We start from the raw sequence: 10,567 nt of genomic DNA on the forward strand, positions 1-10,567 counted from the left end.
TGCATAATATTATATCGTGCGCCAGCATAGCCAGAGCACTGAGCACACATTCTCTTGTATTGTGATAGTGTCAAGGAACAAAAAATGCTGTGCGGACACACTCCCAGCCATTCAAACACCTGCGAGTGGACGCAAAGCTCCCCACCACCCCCACCCCACCCGATAGGATGGACAGAAAAATGTGTTTGTGAACAGTCAGGACTGACGCTTCGTCTGAACACCATTTGGTTTCATCATCAATCCGGAACACTGGCAAAAAATACACCCAGGTAGCATGTTCGACTAAAAGAACCCCCAAAGGATCTTAGTGGAAAGAAATGGTCGTTCCGCAATCCAAAAAAAGATGGACCATATCAAAATTGTATCAAAATTGTATCATTCTGAAAGTTGAGGACAGCCCCCATTGCTTTGCGAAATTGATTGTTCAGCACTGAGAATGAAAAATAAAAGAAAAAATCATACCGTTCTTGGTTGCTTTGAGTTTGGCGGCGAGCAAACGCCATTCTGGACAGGCTCTGTAGTGAACGGGGTGAATTTCTTGATCCTTGGTGTTCCGCCGAGACACTGGTAAACAACAAAATCACTTCATCAAACTACATGGTAACTAACTTTGGACAACAAATCAAAAACTCTTGCGTCGGCACACCCAACCAAGCTTGTTTGAAAACAGGAGTCAGGAGCGTCCAGTTGACATGGTTGAAATCGGAGTTTTCTTCGGCTAGGCTTTCAAGACGCGTCGACGTCATAATGAATCTCACATATCGATCAATCACGTCACATTCACTGGACACGTACTCAAATCAAAGCATGACGTCAAAGTTGTGAAAATAATTGCCGCGCCGGCGCCGCTGCGACCGCGTTCTGCATCGCGCTGCACTAGCTCCAGCGCTAGCGGCAGACTCGATCGGGATGCATCGATGTGGATCCGTCACATCATGCACTCGCTGCATATCATATGCACTTCGTGACTGGGTGCGTTGCACTCGGTAGCGCTAGGAAACTAGCGCGATTTGCTGCTTGGCAGATATGAAAACGCGATGAAGAGCACAACAAGACTTGAAAGACATCGAAAAGGCCTTTGGCTTTGATTCGTTTTGAACATCGCGCATGCGTCACCAGTTCTGTCGAGTTCTGACGAGGACGAAATGGCGTTGGTCGGTCGCCTTGTGAGGCCAAGTGTCCTCCGATGTGGGGCTCGAAATGCCTACATATACACTGAGAAGGATTGCTTTGGGTGCATTGGAGGCCCTCTTGGAAACCCAGCTCCTGTAAATAGTGAGAACCCGATTTACAGGAATACTGAGATCGATGCCTTGACTGAGAAAGCCAAGGGCGATTGGAAGAAAATGTCTCCTGAGGAGATCAGAAAATGTAAGGCATTCCTGCCGGAGTAGCTGTATTAGTGGCCAGAACTCCATGGTATGTTCTGTGTTCTACTGTGCTTCAGTGTACAAGATGCACTTTCTGGAGACAGTTGCCGATTCCACTGCCAACACTGGAGAAATTTGGAGAGTTGTGGGACAGTCGCTGGTTTGCTGCGCTATCTCCCTGGTCTTGTTCATGCTCTATGAGCGTAATGGTATGTCACTGGAGCTGTGCATCTGCCTTTAGTGGTATTATACTGGTCCTGGTAGTGGATGTACACTAACCTGATAGCGGAAGGCAATAATTTTTTAGGGAATTGAATCTTGAGTAAAAATCAGTAAAAATACAAAATAAGTACCGTATATTCTCTATTATAAGCGCCGTGCGTATATTTTTTCAACGCCCTTCTACCCCGTGCTTATATTGGAGACCGCGCTTACCGTAATGTCGCGTGCATAAGCCGGATTTGTGCATAAGCCTGTCTCGTGTAGAAGCATGAAATCTGCAACAGCTTTTCGCGTACAAGCCTGTCGCATGCATAAGCCGGGCCAGTACACGAGACGCGCCACGTGTCGCGTGCGTAAGCCGGGCTACTACGCAAGACTGGTGAGCGCGCCTTTTACATGTTCATGTTTGCATGGTACCGTACACTTGCGAAAAAAAAGAAAAAAAATCCCGTTGGAAAATGTTGGTTTTGACGTCCAAAAGTCAGCAGTTTGCGCATACAAGCCTGGTCATTGAGTGGTGCTTGTCATATAAGCCTGTCTCGTGTATAAGCCTGTCTTGTGTACAAGCCTGACTCCATCACCGGCTTATAGGCATATAAGCCCCGGCTAATGCACGCGACATTACGGTATATTGGAGACTGCGCTTATATTTTTTTTCAACCAATACAATCCATACAGAGCAAGAAGAAATACATGCTAGATATCATGCATGCAGCATTGATTTCCACCAAGACTGTGCTTATAATGTTTCGAAAGGTGCTCACAGTGTGCTAGTATTAGAGACTGTGCTAGTAATGGAGACCTGTGCTTATAATAGAGAATATACAGTACTTAGAATAGTCATGCATCTACATGTGTACGCTATCCACACTAGTCTAGAACTACAAATCGAAGATTTTCTGAACCAAACGTTTTCGTTCCCATCTCATACAGGGAATAAAGCGAAATGACTAAACAGCAATTATATACCGTAAAATCGCTTACACGACTCTGGGGAAATTTCTCAGGCTTCTATACAAGACAGGCGTGTGTGTGAGTTGTTGTACCCGTATTCTGGCTGGTCGAATACCGGTATCCCCAGCATCACAGCCATTTCAGGACAATCGGGTTTGTTTACTGATCTTTTTCTACACGTTTCTTCTGTTGATATCTGATCTATGTCATGAGTTCACATGCACATCCGGCTTATACATGCAACAGTGGCTGTAGTGTAGCCTGTACGAACTAGGAGTGAGTGTAGTGTCGCATATTTGATGCATCGGCTACTATACAAGAGCGGCTTATGTGTAATTTGATGCTTCCGAAAGTGCGGCTTTTATACAAGACGTTACGGTAGGCGAAAATAATTGAAGGACATAAAACATCACGCGACAAGTGAATGTGAAAGGTTTTGTACGACCAGTGCACACAGCGGGTCCAATACAGCATGAAGATAAAAAATAGCACTAACACGGTGATTAACGCCAAACACCTGAAGAGACAGCACGTATTCCTTCTGAACACGTAACTCAGGGGTTGCGCTCACTGGTTGCACTAAACCTTTCGCGCTCACTTGTAGCGTGATGTTTTATGTCCTTCAATTATGTTGCCTGTACAATAATTGCTGTTTTATAGTCATTTTGCTTTGTTCCTTGTATGAGCCCGTGATGAGAAGGGAACGAAAACGTTTGGTTCAGAAAATCTTCGATCTGTTCAAGACTGGTGTGGACAGCGTATAGATGCATGACTATTGTAAAAAGAATTGGAATTCCAATTTGTTCTTAAAAATTAGTGTTGAAACGAGCGTATCTATAACAAACGAGCAATCAGTTCCATTAACGAGCAAGCTAAGGGGCCGTCCGGGGTTACCGATAGTTTTTGCAAAACGAAAAGTTATAGTATTTTTCAGCACCCGCCCACCTACCTTTTCTGCAGGTAAAACGAATTCCAATAAAATATTGATGTCAATTTTCGACACCCAGAAGTAACTGGGCATTCTCCATCTGCATTATTATTTTCAAAACGAAACTCCTTCGAACCCACCCCCAAACGAAAACTTTTCGTTTTGAAAATACTATTGGTAACCTTGGACGGCCCCTAACGAGTTTCATTGATGTGGCAAATGTGATTTTTTAAATATTTTTCCAAGTTCGATTTTTTCAGCTGCTTCAAATTATCACCGCCGGCATTTGGGGTTGCTGCTGCTTCACTTCGGACTGCTGTTTGGTGTCTAGATGTCTTTTCAGCGCCGTCTTTGAGCAGCCTTTGAAAGAATAGTCCGTTTTCAAAGATTGCAAGTAGCCCTGTTCTTATCTGCATCGCGGGAGAAGCTTCCAAACGACTGAACGTAACTTTCACTCAAATGGAGAGTTTCCAGAAGCATGTCCTGCGACAGGTCAGCAGATGCGGAACAAGACATCAATGGAGTCCACCAAAACTGGCTGCAACGACAACTGAAACAACTCAGTGTCGTGCAGGTATACAGTCACTGTAACTGAGAGTGATTTTCACTTTGCGTGGGGCTGGACTCTCGATCGACCAGGGAGTCGTAAAATATTCTACGACTCCCCGGTCGACATGTACTGCCATGTGTACTGAGTATGGTGTTCGTTAGTGCAAACGAGCTGGCCGCACAAACGAGCCGAGTTTCTGGCGAGCGAGCTAACAAGTACCCAGTGAGATCGTTTCAACACTATTAAAAATAAAAATGTTTGTCACACTCGCTGACTGTATATTCTCTGGTTACGGTGGTGGACAGTAAGTCATAACTCGTACCCTTTTGTCCTCCTTTTTATCCAAAAATAATTTTTATTTACAATACATGCACACAAAAATGTACAGCGCTAGCGAAAATCGACCATGGAAGCATTTTCGCGCCTAGGATCAAGCAACCACGGACATCATGTGTGTCTGAAACCTAGCTCAGTTCGTGCGCTTCTTGAGCGACTGTTTGGATTTCACTGACAGCACTAAAACTACTTCCTCCGCGTCATCGAAATTGTCGCAGTTTGACTTTTGATATAAAACGGGGTATTTACTCACCAGCACTCGTACCAGAGGCAGGGAATGGGATATAGGCGATAGTCATCAGTATAGGGTGACGGTAAAGTTCTATTTTCTGTTATTGGAAGCTGGAATTTTTGAACTAGACGCAATTTCTTCGCTGATGTCGCTGCGATGGTAATTTCGACTCGCGGAGATCAGTGAGGCGTTGCAGCCTGCACATTTCTCGTGCTTATGGCCATTCACTGAAGCCTCATCACTGTTTTACCTTAGCTGGGGTGAGAATGACTTCGTGGAACAAGTGGCAGCGCTTGGAGAAACATCGAGGGGTCAGCAAACTAAATGCCTGCAACAGCGATAAAATTTGTCGCTCTAGCTGAGACACTCAGTACATGATTGTACCTGCAAGAGCCGTGTAGACTCTACACGTAGTGCTAGTGATGCACGCGCAGGTGCCGTACCATGGTATACCAGTGATGCTGAAAAACAGGGCGCGCTGGACGCGATAGTACACTTACCTGAGCTGCATGAGCTGTGACCAAACAGCTAAAATAAATGGGCATGCCACGGCTAAAAAAAGTTCATTTCAAGATCGAGGTGATTCCGCCGACGGTAATCAACCGACCTCGCAACGATCGTGTATTCTTACTAGGCTTCGTTGGTGGTGAAGTAGAAATCATCCAGAGCTAGCAGACGACAAGCATAGCAGCTCTTGTCCTGTGGAGAAAGTCAAAGCGTTTGAGATGAGGCGCAACCAACTTTCAACCTTCCTTGAAATATTTCGGACCGAAATTTTTGCGTCCATTGACATCAGCGACGACGAGGACTTCATCTCTGCATGAAAACTCTCAGTCCAACTGTTCTGGAACGTTACTCTAGTCTTCAGACTATCATACTGTGTAATAAGTTTTGAATGGCTTAGCTTATGGAGTTGTCAGTAACAAGTGACAAGTCACTAGTCAAACTGCGACAATTTCGATGACGCGGAGGAAGTACCCGTGTGTGGAGGTACTGTTCTGCATGTGCTGCACATCCCTACCCAGTACTACAGTCAAGTGGCGTTTGTTTATACCTACACTCAAACGTCTTTTATCCGGACGCCTTGAATATGGTCATGTCTCTTTGCCGAGCACCTTCAGCACAAGTTAGCTGAGCAAAATTGCTTCCATGTGCGTCAAAATGTGCAATTGTGAAAGGTTTCGGGAAACACCAATTTGTATCATCACCGCACATTCTCATGAGAATTTGTCCAAGTGATATGTTACATAAAGAATGAGTTAAGAGCTCTGATGGTGAGCCAAGGAAAAAAATGTGGGCACAAGTTTTGCGATCAGTACTCCTTGTAAGTTTTGTGCTAGCTTGTGCACGTCTGACTGCTCAAAATCTGGTTTAGTTGGTGAACTTGATCGCATAACTTGTGCCCGGGTTTTTCCATGTTACAAAAATGAGTTGTCCAGAGTTATGGGCGTATCTGAGATACGGGCAATGCGTGGTTTCTAGGCGCCCGGATAAGAAATGAGTGTGCTACCTCTAAATCTGCCTCGCCTTTTGTGCGTGCTTCATAATTCATCCTTCCTCCGCGTCATCGAAATTGTCGCAGTTTGACTTTTGATGTAAAACGGGGTATTTACTCACCAGCACTCGTACCACAGGTAAGGAATCGGACATAGGCGACGGTCATCATTATAGGATGACGGCAAAGTTTTCATTTCTGTTATTGGAAGCTGAAATTGCTGAACTAGACGCAATTTCTTCGCTGATGTCGCTGCGATGGTACTTTCGACTCGCTGAGATCAGTCAGGCGTTGCAGCCTGCACATTTCTCGTGCTTATAGCCATTCACTCAAAGCCTCATCACTGTTTTACCTTAGCTGGGGTGAGATTGACTTCGTGGAACAAGCGGCAGCGCTTGGAGAAATATCGAGGGGTCAGCAAACTAATTTGTCGCCCTGGCTCGAGGCACTCAGTACATGATTGTACCTGCAAGAGCCGTGTAGACTCTACATGTAGTCTCTACATGTAGTGTTCGTGATGCACGCGCAGGTGCCGTACCAGTGATGCTGGAAAAGGGTGCGCGCTGGACGTGATAGTACACTTACCTGCATGAGCTGTGACCACACAGCTTAACTAAATGGGCATGCCACGGCTAAAAAGAGTTCATTTCAAGATCGAGGTGATTCCGCCGACGGTAATCAACCGACCTCGCAACGATCGTGTATTCTTACTTCGTTGGTGGTGAAGTAGAAGTCATCCAGAGCTAGCAGACGACAAGCATAGCAGCTCTTGTCCTGTGGGGAAAGTCAAAGCGTTTGAGATGAGGCGCGACCAACTAACTTACAACCTTCATTGAAATATTTTCGGAACGATATTTTTGCGTCCATTGACATCAGTGACGACGAGGCCTTCATTTCTGGGTGAAAACTCTCAGTCCCACTGTCCTGGAACGTTACTCTAGCCTTCAGACTATCCTACTGTGTACTAATTTTTGTATGGTTTAGCTTGTGGAGTTGTCAGTAACAAGTGACAAGTCACTAGTCGAACTGCGACAATTTCGATGACGCGGAGGAAGTAAAAATGCTTTGCTTTTGGGCTGGTGCGGCTGCACTCTCGGGGCAGAATGTTGTAGTGGAGAACAGTGGCAAAACGGTCTTTTTGGCATTATCCTGCTCTCCGGCAAAAGGTGCGAAAGATAATGCCATGGGCACCAATTGGTCTATACTGCTGTAGGTGTACAATGGTCCCAAGTCAGTTCTGGGGAGTGTACAGATAAGTTTCAATGTGATCGCATTGAAATTACTTGGACTTTTGTGTGGCAGGCACAGGTAATTATGTAAAACTTACGTCGTTATGCAGGTGTTCAGATATGGGAAGTGCATGGAGAAACAGACTTTGCATACAGATTGACTATTCTAACTGTCTGGCCTAGTCAAATTACCATGCTTTGTGCTGGCGGTGGGCAGTTTAGTTCAGTTATAGCACGCATGATGGTAAACCAATGTGGTGACAGTATCAAAGCGCCCTTTGGATGAAAAGCACTGTTATGTCGGTGTGGGGCGTCCCCTTCGCATTTAGCAAAACTAGTTGCAAACATTTTTGCATTCAGGAAATGTGCTGCAGTGCCGATCGTGTTGAAAAAGTTGACTTGAGTTCGACTCATTTGACCCATCACACGACCGTCACCATACAGCATTGCGAAGCATTTCCGTGTGCGAAATGATGTATGAAACGAACGGGTTTGCCTGTGCAGCTCTGGGCTCCGGTGAGGTCTGCAAAAAGTGCAACTCATTGTGAGAACCGTCCTCAAGATATGACTGCTAAGTAAGGACCCAACATACTCTTTCCCCTATCTAAGGATATCACTCTGTATCCATCGCACTTTTCACTCGTAGCCTGGCCGTCTGACAATGTGTCCCATTTACTGGTCAGCATAGGAGTGGCACATTCTTACTGCTTTTGTGCCCATGTAAACATGCACTGGTGTCACTCTGCAACTAGTTAGTCTGGTGTTTCAATGCATACACAGAGCCACACCAGTTCAGAGAAGCGACTCGAAATTCGAAAAGAATATCGAAGACAAACCCGGCTCAATTGTCACGTTTCTGAAAATGAAGAATATGGTTTGATATTTGATCTGAACGATTGGATAACAAACGCCCCCGTTTTATGTAGTATAGGTGTGTGGCTAATGTTTTGTTATTGTGAGAGATGGTCTATGCTTCTGGTACGCAGTGTGAGTTGGGCAGCATAAAACTTGAAATGGGTATAATTTCCTCCAAGCATGAGATTGTATTACCCGAAATATGTGCTTTTGTACCCTGGGTTTAGAAGTTCTACTTGATGGTGGTCTCTGCAACACACAATTGTGACCGTGACTTGCTGGTCCCTAGCACAGCGCAGGCGCAAAACCCCACATTGTCACGTTCTACTTGCCTGTGCCGTCTCCCTGCTCTCAACTGACCTACTGCCTTACCGTATGAATTCTCCCAGTTCTCTGGACCTATCAGAATGCCGTGTAGTAAATGTCACTTTATCCGACCACTTATACCGTGAAAGCCAGAAACTAACTTGCATGGGGAAAAGAGCTACAGTCCATTTCAAAACTATAGACGCGTACCTAGGCAAAGACCGTTGTGCCAGCATCTATGATCACTTTGTGCATAAATTTTTCCAAATTGGGCGTCTGTTATCCAATCCTTTAGAAACTATATGAGAGTAATTGTGGAGCGATCCTGAGCAATATTCCGAAAACTTTTCTCAAAAAGTTCCAGCCAAATTTGAAATATTTCAAAACCCTACGCGTCTATAGTTTTGAAATGCACTGTAGAAAGGTGCTATTCAACCTACTCTGTAATATGCCCACAGCTACAGAGAATCATATCACCACCAACCTAGGTCTTATCGGATATCCGACATACTCAGATAACTGGTGGCCGGATAAGTAACATTGGCTGTGCATGTGCTGTCGTATAAAGTGTATAGAGGAACGGGGAAATAGGCTTCATCTTCAATTTTTTGGGGTGATGTTCATTGCGTCTTCACTATCATGTTTGTGTGTGTGTGTGTGAAATGTGAATACTGTAAATCAACTAATTTTCGCTGGCGATTTAGTTTCGCTGATTTCGCCACTTGGTGCGAACCGGCCAAAGTTTGTCATAGTCGAATGATGCATGATTGAACCATGGCTACATGTGAGAGCAACAACTACCGATCGATCTCTCTTTTGAAAACCCCGATCACCCAAAGTTTGAGGATGACCAAAAGTTTCATTTCGAGATCGGCCGTAATTAATTTTGTTGATTTACAGTAGAGGAGTTGTTCCTTGTGGAAACGCTGCCAGTCTTATTATTTTATTTTGTTATGATGGCACCTGGCGTACTCATCGTGTATTTACATGTACGTGCTGTTGTGTAATGACAGCAAGATGTTTGTGTATGTGTGAGTGGTACAGATTCACTGTGTGACTTGGGCACCTTTTGAGGTGTGCCGTTCCTAGTTGTTGCATTCTGTCATTCACTCTGGGTGTGTGCTTTTCGAATGTTTCTTTGTGCTCTGACAGCTGGACCCATCAAGTGCAAGACTATGACTTACACGTGGAGACTGAAGGAGCTCGAGTTAGATGTCCGTTCCCGTAATGACATCATGAGCCCGGTAGTTGCTGAGCTGTACGAGGCCATGAAGCCCGACTTGGAGCGCCAACGTGCCAAGTTCCGCGCAGAGCTACAGCTCGAAGAGAAGTACAAGGAGAGAGTTGCACAGATCTTGGCCGAGGCTGAAAGCAAAGAATAGCATTTTTTAGTTGTTGTCTGACCTGTTTATTAATTATTTACTTTGCTTTTTGTGTATATAGTAGTGCCGAACCTTGTGACTTTGTTTCTTGAGCTTTGCCATAGCTCAGTAGCTGGATTTCTGTGTGCCACATTACCCCCAATTGAAATCCCTGGTGGATAGTTATTGAACATCATGATTTGCGATTGGAGGATTGATTGTGGGAATGTGGTTCTGTCAATGTCAAAGCTGATTGTATTTGATGACTGTATTGAATCTATTGATTCTCATCCGTGCTGGTAGCACGTTCTGCTTGTGATTGAAGACAGACTGCTTTCAATCTTAGCATGGTGTTCTGTTCGAGATCACGGGTGCCATGCTTTGTTCCCTAGCTACAAATGAAGAATAGATCTACAAGCTGCGATGGCATGATCTACCATATCTCTATAAAAGCGCAGTCTCTTGTAGAAGCCCAGACTCTATTATTGTTAATATCAAGAGTTCATAACCCGGGTCCCCCAGGTTATCTGTCCCTCCAGGAACTTGCGATTCCGCGGCCGTGTTGTTTTCCGCGATTTGAACAAAAGTCCGTGATATCCGCGATATTTGAAAAAATCATCCGCGTTAGGGGTCGTCCGTATTTTTCGAAAAATTAAAAAATCCGTCCTCAGGCAAAAAGGGAGTGGGTGGTCAAGAGTGCTGGCGGAATTAATTTTTTTGATTTTTCGT

The 10,567-nt window shown here is 44.9% G+C and overlaps 2 protein-coding genes across 2 annotated transcripts in view; one reads left to right on the plus strand and one right to left on the minus strand.

Annotated features, from left to right (window-relative positions):
- LOC135819480 (protein FAN-like) overlaps nucleotides 1-673 on the minus strand; it is a 39,207-nt gene extending 38,534 nt beyond the window's left edge. The window contains exon 1 of the mRNA XM_065332700.1: nucleotides 463-673. Coding sequence (XP_065188772.1) covers nucleotides 463-503 — 41 coding nt within the window. The 5' untranslated portion in view covers nucleotides 504-673. The remainder of the gene's footprint in view (nucleotides 1-462) is intronic.
- A 427-nt stretch (nucleotides 674-1,100) lies between these two features.
- LOC135819489 (uncharacterized) lies at nucleotides 1,101-10,128 on the plus strand. The gene is made up of 3 exons (XM_065332710.1): nucleotides 1,101-1,371; nucleotides 1,448-1,579; nucleotides 9,630-10,128. Exons 1-3 carry the CDS (start codon nucleotides 1,146-1,148, stop codon nucleotides 9,857-9,859), a joined length of 588 nt encoding a protein of 195 aa, XP_065188782.1. The 5' UTR covers nucleotides 1,101-1,145; the 3' UTR covers nucleotides 9,860-10,128.
- The last annotated feature ends 439 nt before the right edge of the window (nucleotides 10,129-10,567 follow it).

This window comes from Sycon ciliatum, chromosome 1 (assembly GCF_964019385.1).
Source record: "Sycon ciliatum chromosome 1, ocSycCili1.1, whole genome shotgun sequence".
Classification (NCBI taxonomy): Eukaryota; Metazoa; Porifera; class Calcarea; order Leucosolenida; family Sycettidae; genus Sycon; species Sycon ciliatum.

What these genes read in the sequence shown, in the direction of transcription:
- LOC135819489 (XM_065332710.1), top strand. Translation starts at nt 1,146, where the DNA reads ATGGCGTTGGTCGGTCGCCTTGTGAGGCCAAGTGTCCTCCGATGTGGG. An exon ending in TCCTGAGGAGATCAGAAAAT is followed by an intron (nt 1,372 to 1,447) that starts GTAAGGCATTCC and finishes ACTGTGCTTCAG; the next exon opens with TGTACAAGATGCACTTTCTG. An exon ending in CATGCTCTATGAGCGTAATG is followed by an intron (nt 1,580 to 9,629) that starts GTATGTCACTGG and finishes GTGCTCTGACAG; the next exon opens with CTGGACCCATCAAGTGCAAG.